The 25514-nt window shown below is 35.7% G+C and overlaps 1 protein-coding gene and 1 pseudogene across 2 annotated transcripts; one reads left to right on the top strand and one right to left on the bottom strand.

Annotated features, from left to right (window-relative positions):
- Positions 1 to 403: 403 nt before the first annotated feature.
- Positions 404 to 4993, top strand: LOC306863295 (palmitoyltransferase ZDHHC23-B-like; annotated as a pseudogene). The gene is made up of 4 exons: positions 404 to 540; positions 620 to 1307; positions 3435 to 3581; positions 4663 to 4993. The product of its transcript is annotated as a palmitoyltransferase ZDHHC23-B-like (transcript).
- Positions 4994 to 5726: 733 nt separating this feature from the next.
- On the bottom strand, positions 5727 to 24473 carry LOC306863226 (coiled-coil domain-containing protein 191-like). Its single transcript, XM_079406466.1, has 16 exons — positions 24269 to 24473; positions 23768 to 23806; positions 23296 to 23425; positions 23071 to 23208; positions 21361 to 21763; positions 20558 to 20702; positions 17777 to 17967; positions 17337 to 17580; positions 16832 to 17265; positions 15649 to 15740; positions 11005 to 11087; positions 10829 to 10930; positions 9702 to 9845; positions 8963 to 9115; positions 6238 to 6392; positions 5727 to 6072 (listed from the first exon to the last, which is right to left on the bottom strand). The coding sequence occupies exons 1-16, from the start codon at positions 24341 to 24343 to the stop codon at positions 5901 to 5903; spliced, it is 2700 nt and encodes an 899-aa protein (XP_079262592.1). The 5' UTR covers positions 24344 to 24473; the 3' UTR covers positions 5727 to 5900.
- Positions 24474 to 25514: the final 1041 nt, after the last annotated feature.

Genomic DNA, 25514 nt, shown 5'->3' with positions numbered 1-25514 from the left:
TTACGTTTTTATATTTCATTTCAGATAATATTTTATTTTGAATCATGAAAATGCTTTTTATGCTTTTTGGTTATATGTAAATAATAACCCTGTCTCAAATGCACAGAACTGGATCCATTAATAATCTACTTTTAAACTGATTCCCACATCATTTAACATAATGTGACTCAAGCATGAGCAAATTATAAACCATAGACACCACATATAGAAGAAATCGTCCCAGATAGTGCATCCTCTGGGACACTGTCCCTTTACATACAGGATGTTCTAGGATATGCCAGATTAATGACCAATACAGTGTAATTTTTTTTCTACCCATATAAATCTAATAAACGTGCAATCTGGTTTCCTCACAGGAATTTAATATCGTCCCTCACCTTCATTTTTTTGGCTGATATCCAACATGAAGAAGAGAAGCCATCGCACACTAGATCAGGATGATCTTCTGTGCTGTTGTGAGTACATCGATCGTCATGGTGGATGCAGTCACATGGCAGCATGTTGCTGTGACTGTGAGGATTTGGATGAGGCTTGTGACAGGTGAACACTTTGGATTCATAGATTTCTACTTGTTTATGGTTAAATGATGAGTATGACTTTAAACAAAATGTTTTTCCAGATGGATGAAGAAGAAGCCTCTAAGTCCAGACTCTCTGTCCCGGGTTATACACGATCAATGATCGTCTGCGGGTGCCCTGGATATCTAAGTTAAGTTAGATATCCACTATATAAGTTAATATATCAGTGATCCCTCCTTTTATTCTGCTTCCTGTTTTTTTGCACATTGCAGCTTTGCACTACCTGCTGGGTATTTTAGTGCTAGCAGCAGTGCCAATCATGGTCCTTTGGTACTACTATTTCACTCACCGAAAGAAAGGACACACGTTATTCTTCCTCAGCCTCGCGCTCTTCTCCCTCTTCTATATGTTCTACCTCTTCATCACCGAAGTCGTTCCTCAAGGTGATGTAAATCATATTCAGTTGGCCGCTGTGACTTCGGGTTTTGCTCTTACGGTCATTTCCCTCATAATCACTAAGAGGGGGCCAGGCTACGTCAGGCCTCGTCCAAATGACACTCATAGCACAGTGACCTATCACAAACCTCCACCTGACATAGATGCCACCTCTAAATGGAGCACAGCACCAGGTGGTGATAGCCAATCACGAACAAACTGGTGAATCTGCAGAACAGCAGGTGTTCAGAGGAGGAATTGGTGCGCTGTATGCAAAGTGGTGCAGCCCCCGAGAGCGGGACACTGCAGGATCTGTGGAGTCGGCATCCTGCGTCTGGACCACCACTGTGTCTGGTGGGTTCATTTAAAAAGCACTGCTTATTCAAGAGGGTCTCAGTCATTGTTATGTGCAGGGACGGATTATGACTCACCAGTGCCCTGGGCACGGACTGATTAAAGGCCCCCCTCAGTTGAAATTGCGCTCATTTTTTCTTAAATTCAAATAGTAATGGATTTTATTTACACTATGTGCAAATAGCTATAGATTGCATTTACACTATGTTAAAATAGAAAGATTTTCTGCTATTTATACTACTTTATACTTTATACTACTCGCAAAATAGTGGCAATTATCTGCACTTCAGTATTGTATTACATTATAAAACAGTATGCAATAATAACGTATTGAGTGTAAATTTTTAATAATTTTAATTCAGATTATTAAATGGATGCCTCCTTATTGATACAATAAAGCCCTCCCGACCCCTACACGATACTTTATTTTCAACCTTTTGGTTATTTCTTTAATTTTTATTGACAATAAATGCTTTTATGATGTGATTTGAGATTTGAAAAGGGAGAAATAAAGTTTGGCAAAAGGCGGGTTCGAACCCTTGTCAATCACCATCTGTGCCACTGGAATTTACAATTCAAAGCCGTTTTTTTTTTTTTTTTTATAATCTTGACAGTCCCTATCACACGTTGTTGGGCGAAATTAGTATAAAATAGCCTCTGCCAAAAGGTGGGCTATTTGCACTAAGTGTAAATAGACACTCCATTCACATGATCAAAGAACATTATCATTGACAGAATTAAAGCACTCTCAAAAACTCCCATTAATCACTGAAGTTGCTTACATTGTGAAATTAATATCTTGCTTACATCTTAAGCACTTCTGCACTTTGTTGTTTCTGATGAGAGAAATCGGCAGAGAGCAGAATTAATTCAGGGAGCACGCGCTGAACAAAACAGCTGTTTCAGCGATGACTCATCTGGACGCCTCTTATTGGCCATTGTCCTCATAAACTCAACAGCTGTCTCGTCCCACTTTTGGTTTGTTTGGCTTCCCATACATGTGTGATTGGTTATAATGCGCAGTGCTGTAGAAACACGGCTGCTCTGGCTCCGTGCCAGCAGCAAAGTTGAGAGAACGCAGATTTTAATTTAGCAGCTGATGATGTGCCGCACTGAATGATCTAATCACACCGGTGTGATCGTTTATTAAATATAAAAAATATTATTCGGCTATTTTTTGTCTTTTGGAAGCTGCATTCAAAATCCACTTGCCTCAAAAATCTGAGGGGGCACGGTTGAAATCGCGTTCTGGGAGTAGCGTTATTTCGGCTGGGCCCCCCTCTGGTCCCGTGCCCTGGGCACGTGCGTTAACCCGTCCCTGGTTATGTGGGTTAATTTTACCAGTCGGTAATGTTTTACCAGTCTGCATGCATGTTGTTATATCAAAATACTTTAATAATATATCTTATTTTTCATGTTTTTGCAAAGATAGATATTTTATAAGCACATTACTACATTAGTGAGAATCCAGCAAGAATCAAGTATAACCAATTTAAATGTAAAATATATAAATGTAAATGTAACGAGAATTTGGGGGAATGAATTGAAAATCATGAAAATAATGACAAAATTAATGATGATAAAATATGGTCAATTTTCATGCAATATTTTACATATAAATACATTATAAATATTTGTCATATCTATCAAATACACTTCATTTTTTATGTAAATGCACACATTAGCATTACCAGCATTTTGAGAAATGCTTTAGTTATTGCCCCGTCTCTATATACACACACACACACACACTGCATGCATAGTGAAGTCTTATCTGCATGCTAATTTTACTTTCCCTGGAACTAACCAGTTTTAACCAATTAACTTGGTTAAATTCCTATATTAGTTGGGTTAGATAGCTTATGTATGCGCTGAATGTATGCTCATTGTGTTTGAAATAATCCAAGTAATCTCAGAACATTCTAGTTGTCCATTTATCATATATTATGGATTAATATGCATTAATCAGACTTTGTGTTATTCAGCACAGCTGTAAAATGTCTTGTTCTTCATTTAAACATATGTGTAATGGAGACAGTGAGGTGATCTCACCCTCTGCATGTAACTGATATGTGAAAATGATCTCCAGGTTTCAGTTTGGTGTCTTGTCATTTTGGTTTGTGTTAGGATCAACAGCTGTGTGGGGCAGGCCAATCACCGCAATTTCCTTCTGACGTCGCTGTACGGGATCAGTTTGGTTCTTCGAAGCGTGTGTCCCGACCAGAATGTAATGACTGCACTGTTCTACTGTCCTGACGTCTACAACCAGTTCAGGTGTGGATCCAACTGCACAAACTTACAGAAATGCTTTCTCTTGCATTTAATTCAGTAGGTTCTGACCCTTTTTTTTTACCACCTCTGTTCCTTCCAGTTCATTAGATAGTTCACCCTTTGCTGCTTCAAATGCTTCACTATATTGCACCATATCAGTACTCAGCAGAATTGTTGAGGGTTAAGGGAACAAACTGAACAAAAATGTGTCTTTCCCAAACATCATCTCCCATTCTTCACACAAACACAAAGTGCTGCCCAAAGCTTATGGCACTGGTTAAAGGAATGAATGAACATTTGCTGAAAATGTACTCATCTAAGATGAAGATGAGTTTGTTTCTTCATCAGCACAGATTTGGAGAAATTCAGCATTACATCACTTGCTCGCTTATTTCTTTGACAAATGTTGTGGGCTGCAGTGTTATTTTAGTATTATTATTTTTATAATGGTTTTGTTTTAGTAAATTTGCTTTTTTATTAGTATTTTTGTTTTAATATTTTTCAGTTTTAGTAATTTAAAAAAAGAAATATACATTTTTCTTTTTTAAAATAATTTGTATTAATTTTATTTCATTTACAAATGGATTATTTTGAAATAAAATAAAATTATTTTTATTATTTTATTCTAAATATTCATAATGTCAGTTACTAGGCAACATTTCTCATTTTCATTTGTTTTTGTTATTCATGTTTTATATTTAAATTATTTTATGTCAGTTACTAAGACGACATTTCAAATTTTCAATAGTTTTTAAGTTTTTAAAGTTTTAGTTTTATTTCAGCTTTATCCCAATTAACAAAAAATATCAGTTTTAGTTATATTTATTTTTTTTATTTTATTTAACCTTTATTTATCCAGGTAAACTGTTTGAGAACCACTTCTCATTTACAAACATGACCTCATTTAACAACATCAACATTAGTTTTAACATGGTTTAGATTTCTTTAACATGGAAAAATTTGGTTTCTCAGGTTCACACAGCTTCAATATGATTGTTCATAACAGCATTTTTATTGTTTAGAGTATTAATAATATAGCATGTTAATTAATGACCCATTGTTCCTCTGTTTTTCTGTTCATCAGCTCTGCTCTGTGTTTCACCTGTGCCTGGTACAGCAGTATCGTGACTGGAGGTTTGCTGCACCTGCTGCTCTTACAGCTTATCAACATCAGCTTCAACGTGACTGAACGAGAGGCGCGTCTGGCTCTGAGAGAGAAAACCGCTCGCAGACTTCTCTGGGGTCTGATCATCGAAACCGGCGTTTACTCACGAGGCTTCCGTACTAACTGGATTGAATTCTTGACCATGAGCAAGGCTTCAGAGCCATCAAACCATAAACCATCAGATCTGGTATATAAATTCAACTGTCAGTCCCTACTGATGGAAAAACAATTGAACGGGTCTTTAAAGTGAATTATCACTCATATTTAATGCAGTGAAGTATAATGTTGTGCTACTTAATGTCTTCAACATCCATTCCGGAGTCAGTTTATGGCTCTAAACATTGTGCTCAAGGTTTCATCAAGAGTCAGTTGAATCGTGTGGATCACTAGATGGCAGTGTTGTAGTATGTGACATCTCTACCAGTGTATTTCAACATCAAGTACACCATTACTCAGGTGTGGTTAGTGTTTACACAACTTATAATATTGTATATTTATAAAGGTCTCAAATCAATGAGAATTAATGAAGTATTAAGAAATATATTAATTTCCCTCCATTAATTACATAAATCATGCATTTCTGGTTTACATTCACTGCTAGTTGGACCAATTATGGATTCATTGTTTTTGTTCTCTCAACTGAGAGAAGTGTGTCTTATATGTGAATGCACATTCAGAATCAAGCCTTATTTAGTGTCTTTAGTGCCATCAGAAATGATGCAACACTGCATATATATTCCAGACAGCACACAGCTTTAAAGCTGTCATTTCAGTATGAATGTTTTATGTTGAGCTTCATGTTTTTTATTCGAGCTCTTTGTGCCTATGCGTGTATTTTCTTTTCATTTGCATCAACTGGGGACAAATCTGTGGCAAGTACCATCCAGCTACATTTTGATGTGCATGAATTATCGCAGCGTTTTTGAATCTAAGTTGTTTTCCTTTCATTAAATGCCTTCTAAAGAACCAGCTAAGAAGCACTTCAAAATCCGGATGTTTATTTGTCTCATGTGAGACGGTTTTATAATGTAATGCATTTCATTCTACAAGTTGTTCAATTAAACTGTAGCATGGAAAAATAAACGAGCATAAAATGATTAAACACGACGGCTCATCAAGCTGCAGATGTTTTCAATGTAAAGCCTGTGTGTGTGCTGTTAAAGAGGATTTACGGAGCGCCACAGGGAGTCAATAGGCGAGGAGTGGAAGTCGGGCAAAATCTCTGCCACTTTACGTCTGAGCTGCTCTCTGCGTGCCTCGGTTTCCTTTTCTTCTCGTAAGACAACAGGAAGTCGCCTCCAGCCAGCAAAACACTTCTTGACAGCACTCCTACAAAGCCCAGAGAACCAAAGTCAGCAAACATATTTTCATTTTTCTAAATACTGAAAATTCTTAATAACCCATACATTTCTTCTTCAACTATCTTTAGTATCTTTAGAAAGGATGTTTGGCCTTATGGTGCAGTAAAAGTGTCACAATGAAGGACGTGTTGACCTGCTGCTGTGCTCCTCTGCCCGTTGCTCATTGTCCCAGGCTGTGATTCGCTGCTCTGTAGCGTGATCCAGCAGGGCCATCAACACCTTCCTCTGGGTCTGTGTTCTGTGAAACCGCTCGGCTCGTGCTTCCAGTATAAAGCGCAGATCTTTTAACTGGTGAGTATTGAAATCAAACATTGACAATTGCTCATAATTAAGGATATGACTTTATTAATACCATTAACCCAAAATATAAACTAATTAATTGAATAATAAATTGTCGGTAAGTTCTTTTTGCTTGGACCAGTAAGAAACCACAGAGCAAGGCCATGGTGGCGAAGCACAACTGATCATTTCTTTAGAAAGATAATAAATGATACATTTTTATTTGTATGAATGTAATAACTTGTTTGAAATTATTTATTATAAGTAATACAATTACTGTCCATAGATTCTCTATAAGTAAATATGTATATTTATATTAAACTAAAAATATATTTTGTAAACAAATATTAATTCATATTTATTTCGTATTTATAATTTTAATTATTATAAAAGTTAAGAAACTGAATGAATAATAAATATAAAATTTATTATAATTTAATTTAATTATTTATTAGTAAAGTTAATTTAATAATAAACTTATAATTGGACAGTCAACCAAATTTTATTATAGAAATTAAAATGTCTAATTTTTTATAAAATTTATTATAAACAATACAATGATAAATTAATAAAATTTATTATAAACAATACAATGATACATGTGTATAAATAGATATAAGCCTCTATATTTACTAATACTCAATTGATAATAGCTTTAAATAAATATTAAGATTAAAGTAATGAATATTAAAATAATGACTAAACAATACATCTTCATTTAATTTGTTATAAATAAAATTTCATAAGTCAATAAGACACTTTTTGGCTATTATCAATTTTCATTTTTTTATTGAATTTATTTATTAATTTTATTAATAATTAAAAAAATATATATATTATCTACAGGTACATCTCAAAAAATTTAAGTATTGTGAAAGTCAATTTTTTCTTGTAACTTATTTCAAAAAGTGAAACTTTCATATATTTTAGATTCATTACATGTAAAGTAAAACGTTTCAAAAGTTTTTTTGTTTTAATTTTAATGATTAGAGCTTACAGCTCATGAAAGTCAAAAATCTGTATCTCAAAATATTAGAATAATTACATTTGAGTTTCAATTAATGACCATCCCTACAGTATAAATTCTGAGTATCTCTTGTTCTTTGAAACCACAATAATGGAGAAGACTGCTGACTTGGCAATGGTCCAGAAGACGAACATTGACGCCCTCCACAAAGAGGGTAAGTCACAGAGGGTCATTACTGAAAGGTGTAGCTGTTTACAGAGTGCTGTATCAAAGCATATTAAATGCAAAGTTGACTGGAAGAATTTGTGTAGGAAAAGGTGCACAAGCAACAGGGATGACCGCAAGCTTGAGAATACTGTCAAGCAAAGCTGATTCAAGCACTTGTGAGAGCTTCACAAGGAGTGGACTGAAGCTGGAGTCAGTGCATTAAGAGTCACCACGCTCAGACGTCTTCAGGAAAAGGGCTACCAAGTCACTTCTGAACCAGAGACAACGTCAGAAGCGTCTTACCTGGGCTGTGGAGAAAAAGAACTGGACTGGTGCTCAGTGGTCCAAAGTCCTCTTTTCAGATGAAAGTAAAATTTCATTTGGAAATAAAGGTGTGGAGAAAGAGTGGAGAGGCACAGAATCCATGTTGCTTGAAGTCCAGTGTGAAGTTTCCACAGTCAGTGATGATTTGGGCTGCCATGTCATCTGCTGGTGTTGGTCCACTGTGTTTTCTGAAGTCCACAGTCAACGCAGCCATCTACCAGGAAATTTTAGAGCACTTCATGCTTCCTTCTGCTGACAAGCTTTGTGGAGATGCTGATTTCATTTTCCAGCAGGACTTGGCACTTACCCACACTGCCAAAGGTACCAAAAGCTGGTTCAATGACCATGGTGTTACAGTGCTTGATTGGCCAGCAAACTCGCCTGACCTGGACCCCATAGAGAATCTATGGGATATTGTCAAGAGAAAGATGAGAGACACCAGACCCAACAATGCAGAAGACCTGAAGGCCGCTATCAAAGCAACCTGGGCTTCCATTACACCTGAGCAGTGCCACAGGCTGATTGCTTCCATGCCACGCCGCATTGATGCAGTAATTCATGCAAAAGGAGGCCCAACCAAGTATTGAGTGCATAGAAATGAACATACTTTTCAGAAGCCTGACATTTGTGTTTAAAATATCCTTTTTTTCATTGATCTTATGTAATATTCAAATTTTCTGAGACACTGAATTTTGGGTTTTCATTATCTGTAAGCCATAATCATCAAAATTTCAAGAAATAAAGGTTTGAAATATTTCACTCTATGTATAATGAATCTATATAATATATGGATTTCACTTTCTGAAATGAGTGACTAATTTTTTTAGATGTACCTGTATAAATAAAATGTCTATAATTTAGTCTAAAAATGTCTACAAATAAATGTCTGTATTTAATATTCTTTAAATCTTAATATTAAAATTATTAATAAATAATCATTTAATTTATTACAAATTAATGAAATTATTTATTAAAAAAAGTCAACAAGAAGTTCACTACAGAAATTATGTTGTCTCAAGATCTGAAGCTTTTTTAAATCACTCACAGTTTCCTATCAGACTATGTGTGTGTGGTGTTTTACCCTTTTCCAGCTACACACAGCCCTCTGAAGTAAGATCCGGTGATACAGCTGGTTGGCGCTGGCCTCTCTCTCTGCATGGGCCTCATCCACAGACTGAAGCCAGGAGCAGAAGCAGCGTCTCTGCAGAGCCAGTGTGTAATGATCCACCGCTCTCTGGAGGAGACCAAAAAGGCAAAAGCACCCGAACATAAATAACTGTCTGCTTTAATTAAGACCGTCATCATCTAATACATTCCCATGGCATTTATGGATTGCAAACTTTCCCCGGTGATTTCCTGTTGGGACTGTAGAGATAGACGTGCATGCTAGTTTTGCAACTAATTGGACCTTGCGGTTTCTGCTTTCATGTATGTGGATCAATAGCTAAACAACAATGCATATTCTGAATTCAAAGCCATTCGGTTTCTCTCTTTGTGTCTCTGTCCATGTCAATCTCTCCTTCTCAGTCACTCCATCTCCCTCCTGAATCTCAGATGTCTGCTCTCTGTTAATTTATTTCGAAAACAGGTGGTTAGCCAGGTGGAAACGCAACAGTATACTGTAAACATCATTAAAATTTGGGGAATGGACCAAGAGTTAATGCAAGGCAACAGCTGGTCTTCCTGTCTGTGTGTGAGCTGCCCATAACTCTTTGGATGAATAATTGAGTGTGTGAGTGTTTGTCTGGAAAGCAGGCGAACAGCCTGCATTGTTACTGTAGTCCGTGTGTGTTTGTGTGTGTGTTTGCAGTAGCGCTGACCTGTGTCTTGACATGGCTTTGCTCCAGCAGGCTTTTCCATGGTGCCAGGCCTCGGCGCAGTAACAGGGTTCTGAGGTAGTGCAGGGCCGCCCGCTTTGACAGTTCCTGTTCCCGTTCTGCTCTCTTCTGTTTCTCAAGTTCCCTCTAAGTTCACATTAACACAAACAAGTTACTTAAAACTTACAAAGTGAAGGCTGTGTGCATAAACATGATGCATAAATGAACTTTTTTGCATTTTATAGATGCACTTGCTTATTCAAAACTCGTTTTTTCAGTGCTACAGTGGTTTTTAGCATACTGCTAATCAGTTCCTAGGGCATTCTGGGTAGTTACATACTGGTATTCTGCTATGTAAAAAGTCGTAACTGACAATTGTTAACTTAAAGAGCTATTTCTTATGGAAGCCTGTTTCCAACACAGAATTTAAAAAAAGGTAATTGTGACTTTTTATCTCACAATTCAGAGTTTGTTTCTCACATTTCTGCCTTTTTTTCTCTGAACTGTCAGAAACATGGACCAAATTGTGAGATAAACAGAACTGCAAGATATAAACTAGCAAGTCTGAATTCTGATTTTATATCTTGCAATTCTGTTCTTTGTTTCTGTCATGGAATGAAAAAAGGAAATTGTGACTCTCACATATCAGACTTTTCTTCTTCAGAATTGCAAATTCATGTCTCACAAAAGTCTGAATTGTGAGATATATACTCAGAATCGCAAGAATAAAGTGAGAATTTTGAGATAAAAAGTCTCAATTTCTTTTTTATTTTTCTATTCTGTGGTGAAAATGGGCTTCCATAATTTCTGCCAGATTTAACTCATAAAAATGTGTCTTGTTGGTATAAATGCATGTATTTAGATTGATTCAGTGATGTTAAATGATGTTTTAACCTTAAAATAAAACCAGTTAATTGACCATTTTCAGGTTAACATTTTCTCCCTAGATTGGTTTGGGATTATTTCCACCCATTTCATCATTCAAAAAAGCTCAAAATCATAATGACAGCTACTTAAAAAAAGTAAACACACCCCTCTCCTCAATAATTTGAGCTATCACTCACATCTGTAGCATAAACATTTAAAAGTAACAATCCAAATATGTAAAACCCATGATAATGTACACACACCTTTCTTTGCTCCCTCTTCTCTTCCTTCTTCCTCTCTATCTCCTTTAGTTTCTCCTCTTCCTCAGCTCTGAGTCTTTCCTCTTCAGCTGCCTTCATTTGAGCCTACAGAACAAAAAAGCTGAGGTTTGTTTCATCACATTCACACATTTCTATGCTTGAAGAGTGGCACGTCTTACCAGTTTCTCTTCCTGCTTCTGTCTCCTCCGCTCCTCTATCTCTCTCCTGCGCTCGGCACGCTGCCGTGCTCGTTCCTCCATGGCTGAATGAAACATAAAAAAGGAAAGTGACAGACAGAGTTGGTGGAGGACCGAGGCATCAGTAAAGGGCCAGATTAAAGGGCCACTATGAAGTTCTGCAGCATTTTCTTCTGATCTTATGGTTCTTTGGTACAAGTTTGTTTGTGTTGCTTGCATATGTATTCAAGACGGCGCCCTGTATCACATTGACTGATTTTGCTGAAAATCTCATTGTCATTTATAGTGTTCACTAGTTAAGTGGTTATGAGGAAGATGTATTGCAACCAGAATTAGAAATTCACCATGGCTTGAGGCAAAAATGGCACCAAAAGTGACACGAAATGTTTTAGAATCTAGATATGTGGGGAAAATAACACTGTATTCCCACAGCCATTAATGTCTAAACCGCTGGCCACAAAAGTGAGTACACCCCTAAGTGAAAATGTCCAAATTGGGCCCAATTAGCCATTTTCTCTCCCCGGTGTCATGTGACTCAGTGTTACAAGGTCTCAGGTGTGAATGGGGAGCAGGTGTGTTAACTTTGGTGTTATCACTCTCACTCTCTCATACTGGTCACTGGAACATGGCACCTCATGGCAAAGAACTCTGAGGATCTGAAAAAAAGAATTGTTGCTCTACATAAAGATGGCATAGGCTATACAGTCGAATCCAACAATCCAGACGAGCTGAAGGCTTAATAGTGCCTCAGCAATGCCACAGGCTGATCGCTTCCATGCCACACCTCACTGATCCTGGAATTTGTGCTAATGGAGCCCCGACCAAGTATTGAGTGCATAAATGAACATACTTTAAAGAACTTGAACTTTTCTGTTTTGCAAATCCTTTTTTTTTATTGATCTTAGGAAATATTCTAATATTTTGACTTTCATTAGCTGTAAGCTCTAATCATCAAAATTAAAACAAAAAAAACTTTATATATTTATATAAATATGCTTTAACTTTTTTCTTACAGCCACTTTCTATTTTGTGATGCTCAACAATCTTGTTCTGCACATCAGAAATATATTCTTAGATTTTACTCCTTGTGATGGATGATTAAGGGAATTTGGCCTTTGTGTTCCTCATATTTATAATCCTGTGGAACAGGAAGTCATGGCTGGACAATGTCATGCTCCTAGTCACCTTGGTGTGCCCTCCACTAATATTGGCACCCTTGATAAATATGAGTGAAAGGCAGCTGTGAAAATAAATCTGCATTGTTTATCTTTTTGATCTTTCACTCAAAAAAAAAATCACAAAATTCTTACCCATCATTGAAGTAAAGCAATTGAAAGTGGGGAGAAAATCTCATGATGAAATAAATGTTTTTCTCCAATGAATGTTGGCCACAATTATTGGCATCCCTAGAAATTCTTATGTGTAAAATATCTCTGAAGTATATTTCCATTCATATTTCCATTTTTTAGCACACCAGGGTGACTAGGAGCATGAAATTGTCCAGCCATGACTTCCTGTTCCACAAATATGAGGAACACAAAGGCCAAATTCCCTTAATCATCCATCACAAGGAGTAAAACCTAAGAATATATTTCTGATGTGCAGAACAAGATTGTTGAGCATCACAAAATAGAAAGTGGCTGTAAGAAAAAAGTTAAAGCATTGAAAATCCCCATTTCCACCATCAGGGCAATAATTAAGAGGTTCCAATCAACTAAAGATGTAAAAAAATCTGCCTGGAAGAGGACATGTGTTTATATCGTCCTAATGCACGGTGAAGAGGAGAGTTTGAGTGGCCAAAGATTCTCCAAGTATCACAGCTGGAGAATTATAGAGATTAGTTGAGTCTTGGGGTCAGAAACCTAAAAAAATATATCTCAAATATTCCCTACATCACCACATGTTGTTCGGAAGGGTTTGAAGGAAAATTCTCCTCACTCATCCAAAAACAAACTCCAGCATATTCAGTTGTCAGACACGACTGGAACTTCAAATGGCACTGGCTTCTATGGTCAGATGAAACTGAAAAAAGAGCTAATTGGCAGCAAACCCACCAGATGAGTTTAGTACAAACAGGGATAAAAAAAAAAAAAGTACCCCATGTCCACGGTTAAATATACTGCTGGATCTTTAATGTTGTGGGCCTGTTTTTCTGCTGGAGGTCCTGAACATCTTGTTCAGATGCATGGCATCATGGATTCTATCAAATACCAACAGATAAAAAAAATCAAAACCTGACTGCCTCTGTTGGAAATCTTATAATGGTCCGTGTATGGATCTTCCACCAGGACAACAATCCAAAACAAACAACAAAATAAACACAAAAATGGGTCACTGATCACAAAACAAATCTTTTACCATGGCTGTCCCTGTCCTCTGACCTGAACCCTACAGAAAATGAGTGAGGTGAACTGAAAGAAGCAGTACTAACATTGAGCTGTGAATCTGAATGATCTGGAGAGATTCTGTATGAAGAAAATGTTATCTGATCTCTTATCAGGTATTCTCCAAACGTTTCAGGCATTATAGGAGAAAACTCAGAGCTGTTACCCTGGGAAAAGGACGTTGCAATAATTGGGTGCCAATAATTGTGGCCAACAAGAACTAAAGAAAGCATTTATTTCACAATGAGCCCCCCCACCCCAACTTTCAATTGTTTTACTTCAATGATAGGTTGGAATTTTGTGAATTTTTTGAATGAAAGATAAAAAGGATAAACAATGCAGATTTACTTTCACAGCCACCTTTGCTCATATTTACCAAGGGTGCCAATATTAGTGGAGGGCACTGTATGTATAATAAAAGTAGTGTTTTTAAGGGGGAAAAAAAATCAGTTTTGAAAAAACAAACTCACCAATGGTGAAGCTCACCTGAATGAGAAAATTACTAAATTAAATGGGAAAAATATATTAATTTTTTTTTTTGTATGTGGAAAAATGGTCAGTTCTGAAAATTCAAGGTTCCCCAATGTGAAGCTCAACTGAAAAGAAAATTACTAAATTAAATGTAAAAAACTGACTTTTCTTATTAATTTATACTTAATTTTATCAGTAATTTAAGTGTAGGAGGTGGAAAAACACTTGATTACTAGGGATGCATGATATTATCGGACTGATATCGGAATCAGCCGATAATGGCTTTAAATGTAAATATCGGCATCTCCTGATATGAAAAAATATGCCGATATGTCTTGCTGATTAGAGGAATGGGTTAACTCACATGTGCTCAGGGTGTGCTAGTGATTAGATCACATCAGCAGTGTGGCTCATTCTTGAAGCAAAGTGTTGTCTGAATGATGATTAGATTCACTGTTTTAGATGCTGCACTTAATCTGTGAAAGCACGTACAGAATGATGCATTTAGTGTATAAACAGTAATAGCACTTGCAGCAGGCAGCAGTGACGGCCTCCCCTGGGTCCTAACGCACGTTCGGTAAGGAGATTTAATCTGTAGGGGGCGCTGTTGGCCTACTTCTTATTAAATTAAAAGTAAAATAGCCTACACAAATAACATTTAGACTGTTTCTGATTAAATAAAGCAGTAATTGATGTCATAAAATAATGAGTATGTTTTGATTTAATGGTCAGAAGCTATAGCTTAAATGAAAAATAAAAAATAAAAATCACAAACATGACACTTGTAAATTAAATAATTTTATATATACTCATTTATTCATTAATGTGTAATATGTTTTATTTTTAAAACAAATCATGAGCTCAAAGATTTTCAGAATTTTTACAACTCTTTTGTTTGTGACCGCCTACAAATGTTATATCTTAAAATGTTAGGGTTAACACGGCATCTTTCTGGGGAGAGAACTATTTATAGTTATTTTCAAAGCTTCAATGTACTGTCAAAAAACCTTAATAATATTTAATTTAATTTTAATAAATAAGTAAAAAATTAAATTAAAAATATTTTGCTTATAATTTATGCACAGGAGAGACTTGGTGTTTTTTCCAAACAAAAGGAAATATATCGGTATCTGCATCGGCCAAAATTAGATGAAAAATATCGGCACTGGCAAAAATGCAATATCGTGCATCCCTCAATCAACATGTACAACTGGTTGTGTTTGCAAAACTTGACCTTTCATTTGCTGAGGAAACATTTGGATCAGATCTGAGCAGGACATTGGCTTGTCAGTTTTTCATTGTGAGAAAAATCTAATTGGTTATTGTCAAGGCCAGGACAGTCTGTCTCACAGATTGAATGATAATATAAAAAATAGTGGATGTCATTGATGAGTCGACAGGGCCTTTAACTCAGCAGGACGTTGACTCACGGGGGCTGTTAAAAACCACCCACTGAGAGACGCGACCATGTGCACAAACTCCCTCAGATACCACTGATTATTGAACAAATATGACTATGTATTCAATAACAATGAAGCTCAAGGTTTTAACACATGGAAGAGCCATTGTGAGGTTTTGGTATTGTTCCTGGTTTACATAGAGATGCACAAGTGGATTATGAGTGTATAGCGATTGCGCGCATTTGTGCTCAATGCATTCAGTATCAGAGAGGATTTAAAACTAGGGCATAGCCATGAAATTAATTTCCCATGCTTGGAACCACCATAGTGACAGTTTTCCAACTGCTGGATTGTGTATGTGTGTGACTGACCTTGTACTGCAGGATGGGGAAGAGCTGCACGATGCAGAAATGCTGTTTGGTTGGTGTGGCTGCTGGCGTTTTCCCCCGAGGCACTCTTTGTTCTGGGATTGTAAGGAGAATGAATATCTTTGTGAAATTGTGACTAATAACAAACATTGTCTCCCCCACACGAGCACACGGATAGAACAGCTGTGGGAAGTGACCCTTTGGTAAAATCTAGAGGGATTACATTGAGTACATGAAACAAGCCAGTATTACATTCTGATCCACTCTGGTGCCTCAGGTGACAGATTTCTTATATTTATTCTGTTCTCTTTTGTTTCACAAAAAAACGTCAGGGTCATATTTCACCCCATATCTGAAAGGAAAAAAAAAAAAATAAGTTTCACATAAAGAAAATGATACCTACTTTAATTTTTTTTTGCATTATGGCATTATTTTAATGCAACTTGTGGTTATTTAAATAGTTAAATAGCAGCCTACTGTAATGCACAAAAATCTCAATCTCATCAAAGTAATAAATAAAAATAAATACTATGCAATAAAAATAATATTACATTTTGTGTATAACACACTACCGATGAAAAGTATTTTTTTTATGTTTCTGAAAAATAATATTGTAATAATAATAACAGTAATATTGTGAAATATTATTATAACTGAAAATATCTGTTTTCCACTTATACTTCACATGATCCTTCAGAAGTGGTGCTTAATATTTTTGTGGAAAATGTGATACATTTTCATGATTCTTTGATGAACAGAAAGTTATATATTTATTAAATACATTTTTATAAGCAATTATAAATGTCTTTACTGTAACTTTTGATCAATTTAACACATTTTTGCTGAATATAAGTGACAATTTCCTACTGTAATATTAATATATTGTATACATTTTTATATAAATATATTTTAAGTATACATAAATTGTAACATACATTTGTAAAAATGTAAGTGTATATCATAGTAGCATTTCTTTTGCTTGATTTTAATAAATTATTTTTTATTTTAATTTATTATTTAATTTAATCAATTCAAATATTTAGAAACATTTTGTGATTTTCATTACTGTAACACTAATGAGAAAGAATTTGGTATATGGGGGTCTGATTGTCTGTTTGCAAAATAAATCTATAATTATTTTGATTTTGGGGTGAAATGTGTCCCAAACAGGGTACCTGGATAGTACCTTGAGGGTTTTTCTGTAATTCCTTTTGCTGTCTCTGTGTTGGGTTTAGGTGGATGGCATGTATTTGTAGCTCCAGGAGGACCTGTTGCTAACAGTGCCGTTTTTTCTGCCTCATGCCTCAGTTCCAGAATGTTCTGTCTCTCTTGCAGATGCTGAATCTGCTCCTGTTGCTCTTTTAGAAGACGCCTCTGCTCAGCTACGGTTTGCTGCAGGGCCGCATGGCGGTGTTTGAACTGTCCAGCGCCAAGCTCTGCATTTCCGCTTCGGGAGGTCTGATGCTGTTGCCCCTGACGGGCCTGTTGTAGCTCCGCCGATGAGAGAGCAGCATGACGACGCGTCACCTGCCAGGCCTGAGTGGGTGGGGCCTCTGAACGGCCAGTCTTGATAGTGGCTTGTGCAGTTGGTGAACTGATTTCTGGAGCTGCTGCCACATCCTATGGTGGAATGAAGAGGGTTTGAGGAATAGTTTAATCAGAATGAAAAATCTTACTGTATATGTCCTTACCTGATGGCTGGTGCTTTCTGTAGGACTGAGTGTTTCAGGTGGATTAGTAACTGGTGGAGATTTTTCTGCCCCTAGTTTCCCAGAAGCCACTGCATTGATCAAAGCAGCCATTTTCCGTCGAGTTTCGTCTTGTTGTTGGAGAAGCTCCTTGCGATGACGTTCTACTTGACACCACACACGCCAATCACTGAGGCAGCGTCTCAAAAGCCTCCTGCGGTCACTCTCCACTGCCTGCTGACAGCGCCTGTGGGAAAGACAGACACAACTTAAAACCGTCTGACTGCCAAGATGAATTAAAGCCTTTAATTAGCCTTTAATTAAGCAATTAACATGCTCTTTTAGTCTAATTGTTTAGAGATTTGCATTTCTTTCAAATGTTTATCAGACTGTTTAAGCCCTTTGTTGACAGTGACAGGTTTTTATAAATTGAGCTCTCCTGCCTGTGCTCCAGTCTTAGCGCCTCTTCAGTCCTTTTAGCCTCGTTCTCCTCTCTTCTGGCCCAGACCAGAGCCCGCCATGCCCGCCACGCTCTCAGCTGCCTCCTCCAATCACACAGCGCTGCTGCCTTGCCCACGCGCACCCTTCTTTCCAATATCACTGAGTACCATGCCGTAAAATGCCTGTGTATGCACTAAAACATATATGTATTGCAACCAGTCAAAAAACATAAGAATGTATTGCATACAATATAATTAAACTATAATGTCTTCTAACCTGCAAATTGAGAAGGTGAACTTCGCACGTTCCACTTCTACTTCACATGATCCTTCAGAAACAATTCTAATATGCCGATTTGGTAAGGTAACATTTTTTATTTATTATCAATGTTGAAAACTGTTGTGGTTCTTAGTATTTTTGTGGAAAACGTGAATCATTTTTCAGGATTCTTTGATAGACAGAAAGTTCAAAAGAACAGCATTTATTAATCTATTTATTAAACACATTTTTATTACATGTTTTGTAACATTTTAAATGTCTTTACTGTCACTTCTGATCAATTTAATGCATCCTTGCTGAATAAGTGTGTTAATTTCTTACTGTAATATAGAAGTCGTGGCCTAATGGTTAGAGAGACGGACTCGTAATCAAAAGGCTGTGGGTTCGAGTCTCGGGCCAGCAGGGATTGTAGGTGGGGGGAGTGAATGTACAGCGCTCTCTCCACCCTCAATACCACGACTGAGGTGCCCTTGAGCAAGGCACCGAACCCCCTAATGCTCCCCGGGTGCCACAGCATAAATGGCTGCCCACTGCTCCGGGTGTGTGTGCACTTTGGATGGGTTAAATGCAGAGCACGAATTCCGAGTATGGGTCACCATACTTGGCCGTATGTCACGTCACTGTCACTATTAAAATTTTATTTAAATATATATATATATATATATATATATATATATATATATATATATATATATATATATATATATATATATAAAGTATATACAGTCATGGCCAAAAATATCGGCACCCTTGGTAATATGATCAAAGAAGGCTGTGGAAATTAATCTGCATTGTTAATCCTTTTGATCTTTTATTTAAAAAATTCACAAAAATCTAACCTTTCATTTGATATTAAGAATTTAAAATGGGGGGAAATATCCTTATGAAATAAATGTTTTTCTCTAATACACATTGGCCACAATTAACGGCAACCTATTATTCAATACTTTTTTGAAACCTCCATTTGCCAGTTTAACAGCTCTACATTTTCTCCTATAATGCCTGATGAGGTTAGAGAACACCTGACAAGAGATCAGAAACCATTCCTTCATCCAAAATCACTCCAGATTCCCAGCTCCATGTTGGTGCTTCTTCTCTTCAGTTCACCTCACTCATTTTCTATAGGGTTCAGGTCAGAGGACTGGAATGGCCAGCAGAAGCTTGGTTTTGTGCTCAGTGACCCATTTTTGTGTTGTTTTTGAGGTTTGTGTTTGGATTATTGTACGGTTGGAAGATCCAAACATGGCCCATTATAAGATTTCTAACAGAGTCAGTCACTTATTGATTTTTTATCTGTTGGTATTTGATAGAATCCATGATGTCATGTGTCTAAACAAGATGTCCAGGACCTCCAGCAGAAATATAGGCCCACAACATCAAAAATACAGCCGTATATTTCATTGTACACACGGGGTACTTTTTATCCCTGTGTTCACCAAACCCATCTTGAGTGTTTGCTGCTAAAAAGCAAATTTTTTAGTTTCATTTGACCATAGAAGACCATCCCATTTGAAGTTCTAGTCGTGTCTGATAACTGTATATGCTGGAGTTTGTTTTTGGATGAGCTAGGAGAATTTTTCTTGAAACCCTCCCAAACAACATGTAATGGTGTAGGTGCTATTTGACTTTTTTTTTTTTAAGGTTTTCTGACCCCAAGATTCAACTATTTTCTGCAATTCTCCAGCTGTGGTCCTTGGAGAGTCTTTAGCCACTCAAACTCTCCTTCTCACCGTGCATTAGGACGATATAGACAGACGTCCTCTTCCAGGCAGTTTCGTAACATTTTATGTTGATTGGAAATTCTTAATTATTGCCCTGATGGTGGAAATGGGAATTTTCACTGCTCTAGCTCTTTTCTAAAAGCCACTTCACTAATTTGTGAAGCTCAATTATCTTTTGCTGCACATCAGAAATACATTCTTTGGTTTTTCTCATTGTGATGAATTATTTAGGGAATTTGGGCTTTGTTTTCCCTCCTATTAATATTTCTGTGAAACAGGAAGCCATGGCTGGATAATTTCAGCCATGAAAATTTATTAAAATAATTTGGATAATGCTCAAAATTGTGAATATGAATGGGAATATACTTCAGAGATATTTTACTCTTTTACTCTACAATTTCTAGGGGTGCCAATAATTGTGTCCAATGTGTATTTGAGAAAAACATTTATTTCATAATGGTATTTCCCCCCATTTTAAATTCTTATTATCCAATGAAAGGTTAGATTTTTGTGAATTGTTTTAATAAAAGATCAAAAGGATTAACAATGCAGATTAATTTTCACAGCCTTCTTTGATCATATTTACCAAGAGTGCTGATATTTTTGGCCATGACTGTATAAATTGTAACATTTGTAAATTATAACTCAGTGTATATAATAGTAGTATTCATTTTACTGAATTGAATTTATGCTGATTTTAATAAATATTTTTTTTTATTTTAATTTATTATTTATTTAATTTATATATGCATACAATATAATTAAACTATAATGTCTTCTAACCTGCAAATTGAGAAGGTGAACTTTGGCTTCCAGCTTCTTCAGCTTAAGTTGAAGGTCTTTGTTCGGTTTCTTCTGTGTGGAATTGTGATGTTTTGGAATGAGAGAGTTTTCAGTGGCCCTTTGTTTCTGAAGCCTTTCCCTCTCCCTGTTCAAGATTGAAATTTAAAAATGTCACACAGTCATCTCTTCAAAAATCTGAATGCCATTTAAATGAGAAAATAACATAATTGCCCTAAAAAGTATCTGGATACTTAAACCACAATTAAAATGTATTAATGTGACTGCATTGAATAAGAAAATATCAAACCAAATGACATTAAAAAAAAAGAAAAGAACAAATGCACTCTTCAAGGGAAAAAATTGCACAAAAATATGGGCCTCAAGCATTGAGAAATGTGGAAATTTAGTCTCATTAAATGTACGACCAGATCCTTCTATCTAGGCTACTTTTCACCAATGGTCTTATTCTAAAACGGCAAATGAGGAAAACACAAAGTTAAATACACATGCATATATTATAGAATAACTGCAGTGAATATAGTGGGATGTTTGTGTCCCAAAGCCCCATGGTGCTTTGATCAGGCTCGTCTATGAACGCTCACATGGTGATTTTTAGTTCATGTATGAAGTCAGTTCCTCTAACTGACTTCATACATTAACTAAAAATCACCTTGTGGGCGGTAAAGATGCCAAGTGAAGTTATCTGTGAAAAATGGTTTAGCATAATTAGTTTGCTTTTATTTTGACATTCATTTTTAATTGTGGCTAGAGTGCCCAAATACTCTTGTGTTGTTGTACAGTACATGTTTCGTGCAAGCTGCTCCACACTCCTCTTCCCCTCCATCTCTCTGCGTAGGCGAATCATCTCCTGCTGGATCAGTTCTTCCTGTCTGCGTGCCTCCTGCCTCTTCTTTCGCTGCTTCTCCTTTTCCAGTTGCCATGCCTCCTCTCGTGCCTCCCTTAGCGCTTCTTTCTCTTTTCGCAGTTTAGCACGTTCAGCATCTCTGCGCATGCGGCTCTCCTTCACCTGCTTGTGACGCACCTCCATGGTAATGCTAGGGTCCCTCCATCTCTTCTTATTCTGACCAGAGTCTACTTTAAGGTCTTCCACTATCCCCAAGTCCAACACCTCGGTTTCCATCAGGTCCTGGAGAAAATTGTGCACTACAGTGTTCTCCTCTTCCTGTGCTAGGTGAAAGTACATGTCTAATAAAAAAAAAAAAGACCTCCGGATTATTATTAACTAGTAAAAATGTTTTTGGTAACTAAAATAAAGCCTAACCCTTGTGCATCAATAAAAAAGTTACACTTAGGTCCATAGTGGACAAAAATGTCCATGTAAAAAAAAATTAAAAAAATTCCATATTGGAAGCTTGGGAGTACAGACTTAAGTTTTGGTCTCATTTTAAAGAAGACCCATGGCAGATTATTGTTGAAGTAAAAAAAGTTATACAGGTTTAAGTTTATGAAAATGATTTATGAACAATATTTTATATTTTATTTTATGAATATTTTATATATGAAACATGTTGAACTCTAAACCTGCTAGAAAATCAAAGCCATAAATCTAAACAAGTTGTGTTCCAAATTTGAGGTTGATATCTCAAAAAAATGAGCTTTCAGTAAGATTTTGTTTGGGCGCATACTAAACAGAATGAAAGCCTATTAACAAAAATTGCTTCATTTTACAGTTGAATGGCACTGCGATTAAAAATAGCAGTTTTAATGGGTTTCAATGGGGACATTTTAGTCCAAATGGTGCTGAGTGGTTGATTTTTTTGTACCTAGTGTAAAATAGATTTATTAAAGGAAATGAGGGTGGAATATTAAAATTCCAATAAAAATACACACCTGAGCCAAACTTTATGCAGTTAGCATTAACATAGGCAAAATGATGAACAAATTTAAAAAAACTAAAATGGACAGAAATGGCCATAAGTTTGCACAAGGGTTAAATAAAATAAAATTAAAAATGTTTCCTTGGCAACTAACTGTTATTTTAGTATTAGAGATACCATTATAATTTTATTAATATTATCATTTTGTATTTTTATATATTTTTTATTTTAATTTTAGATAAATTTGTAATAATTTTTTTTGTCATTTTTAGTAGTTTTTCTTAATATATGTGTGTATTTGTTATTCATTTTTAGTTATTTTAGTGCCAAGTTAAACTAAATTAAAATGAGACGTTGCTTTGGCAACAAGCTGAATTTAATTTTTTTAATTCAGCGTTTATTTTATTTCAAGTAACAGAATTTTTTTTTTTTTTTTTACTTTATTTAACCCTGAACAACCTTCAACCATGAAAGTGAATTTATATAGAAATATAAAAAAACTAATAAAAATGACAAAAGCACATAAAATTGATAAAAACTGAAAATATAAAAATAAAAGCTAATTGAAAATATTAATAAATACTATAAAAATAATACTACTTGTCTAGATTTCATGGAATTTTTAAGGTAAGCTTCAGAAAAACAAAGAAGGTGCTTTCTTCATTTCATGTGTACCATCAAAGTTATTATAGCTGGATTGTGTGGTTTTAACAAGCTGTTTGGATTCTTCCATCTCCTCTTCCTCCTCGTCATCACCCATTTCAAGCTCCAGACGTAACTTCTGGTTCATCCACTCACTTAGAATTGACTGAGCTGTGAAATACAAGTGGAAGTGTGGAATACTGATTACAAAAACCTGCACACGCATTAAGTGCAGAATATTCATTTGTTAAATATTACCTTCACTGTACGCATCATCATGATCCTGTAGCTGCTCTACAGTCTGCAGTGCCATACTGTTTTTACCACCACATTGTTTCTTGATGGATAACACCTCAGCTACAGCAAACTCTGAAGCCTTCTCCACCCTCTGAGAAGAATGAAACACAAAGTTTGATTATAAAATTAAAATGATATACATAAACACAGACCATGCATCCCTTGTAAAAAAAAAAACACATTTGAACACTTTCAGAATGTTAACTGTAATTAATAAATAATTAATAATAAATATTATGGAATGCATTAAAAAGTGCACTTATATGTTAAGATAGAGTACTATATTGAAGTACACAAGTGATTATGGTTTATTTTTTGCAAGTATGCTACAAGTGCACATTAAATACTTGCACACTTCTTTTTCACAAGCAATGGCACACATTTGCATTAATTTTCTGCATGACATGAATTCAAATGATTGAAATGTACTTACCTTCACCCACTGCTTTATGTCATTCTCATTCAGCTGCACCTGCAATATGAGATATGAATTCAGCTCTGCTCTTTCTTTCAATTTAAAGTAGACTGAGACTTTATAATGTATTACCGGCTTCTCTACAGTCATAAGCTGATATTTGGGTTACACCAAGAGCTTTCCAACCTTGTTAATGTCTGATCTTGACATAAACTGATATTAATATTTAGTCACACTGGCCTCACACATCTAATCCCTGGATAAATATCCCGTGTTACCTTAAACTGGCTCTTTTGTAGATACACCTGAAGGGGTTTTCATTGCACATTTGAGCTAAATCCTTCTGCTGAGCCACAAATCTACTCATTAAGTACTAATAACCAATGTGCATGACCAAAGATAACCTGAGTGTGTGACATTTATTTAGATTAATACCTCTGGCTGAATATCGAAAAACACTATTCCGAAGCTAAATCTTTGAAGAACTGAGTGAGAAAAGAGAAAGCAGATTTTACTTGCCTTATTACTGCCTGGTGTTTTAGTCTTTGTCGTTTTCCAACGAAAAATATCCGGTCTGTGCATGGGGTATGCCATGGTCGCTTGTAGGCTACATGGGCATGCATTTGGATTGTAAGCTAAAATAATATATTTTCACATGTTCGCAAAGTGTATGTTGCAGCAATTTACGGTCATACAAAATTTAGTGAGAAACTTTTCTCCCAGCAATGGAATTGTGGGATTTGTAGTTTACGCAATGTGACGTAGCATGAGTTTGCTCCTAAAAAGAACTACATATCCCAACAAGTTCTGACGAGAGCTGAAGCGTTTACTTTGAAACCATGGAGACAGTCGTTATAGATATGCATATCTATGGTTACTTATACCTACGATCCTACCGGCTCATGTGTAGTGATAGTTTATCTTAAAGGCGAACTATTAAGCTAAATGCATTTATTTCAGATCCTGACCCTATAATTGTGTTTACTTAGTCGAGATATTAGTATGTTTACTGTGTGAAAATCAAGGTGTTCAAATGAAGTAAAATTCCCAGTTCCCAAGCTAAATGTGGCATTAATTATAGTAAAGAGTTGTTGTCTGTTTGACTTTAAAATATAGAAGTTAAAATTAATTCATTTTTTATAGCTGCTTATTGGCTAACAAAAAGGTTAAATTAAATTTGTTACCAATGACAAAAATTGCAATGATAATTTTATTTTTCAACTTATTGGATATTTTAAACCTTTATAGTGTTTATTGGAGTAATAAAAAACAATATATATATATATATATATATATATATATATATATATATATATATATAAAATAAAACAACAATTATTAAGAATGTAGGTGATGAGTTGGTTTTTAGAGTGAAACAATAGGCCTAAATGTTTTTTTTTTAAATAGTTGAAACATGAAACTGAACAAGTGGAGGATGCTGATCAAAGTTAAACATCCTGTCAAGGGAGCGCAGCTGTAAGCTTTACATCAAACAGCTTTGAACGGTGAAACACAAGAACATATTTTAGAAATGTCTCAGTGGTATTTGTTTTCTTTGTCTTTACAAGTCAATGGGCACCAATATTGTTTGGTTGCCAACACTGATATTTTTAAGATATTCAAAAACGTCTTTCTGAATATGCCACCTGCTGATCAAACAAGCAGATTGTTAGTTTATCATATGTAGTATAATTTATATTATACTACAATCTTATACATTATAAACATCTTATAAATTATAGTATACAATATTTATAAATTCATA

This window comes from Barbus barbus (assembly GCF_936440315.1).
Source record: "Barbus barbus genome assembly, chromosome: 44".
Lineage (NCBI taxonomy): Eukaryota > Metazoa > Chordata > Actinopteri > Cypriniformes > Cyprinidae > Barbus > Barbus barbus.
The sequence above is the reverse complement of the archived record's forward strand: the minus strand, read 5'-3'. Positions and strand labels throughout refer to the sequence as shown.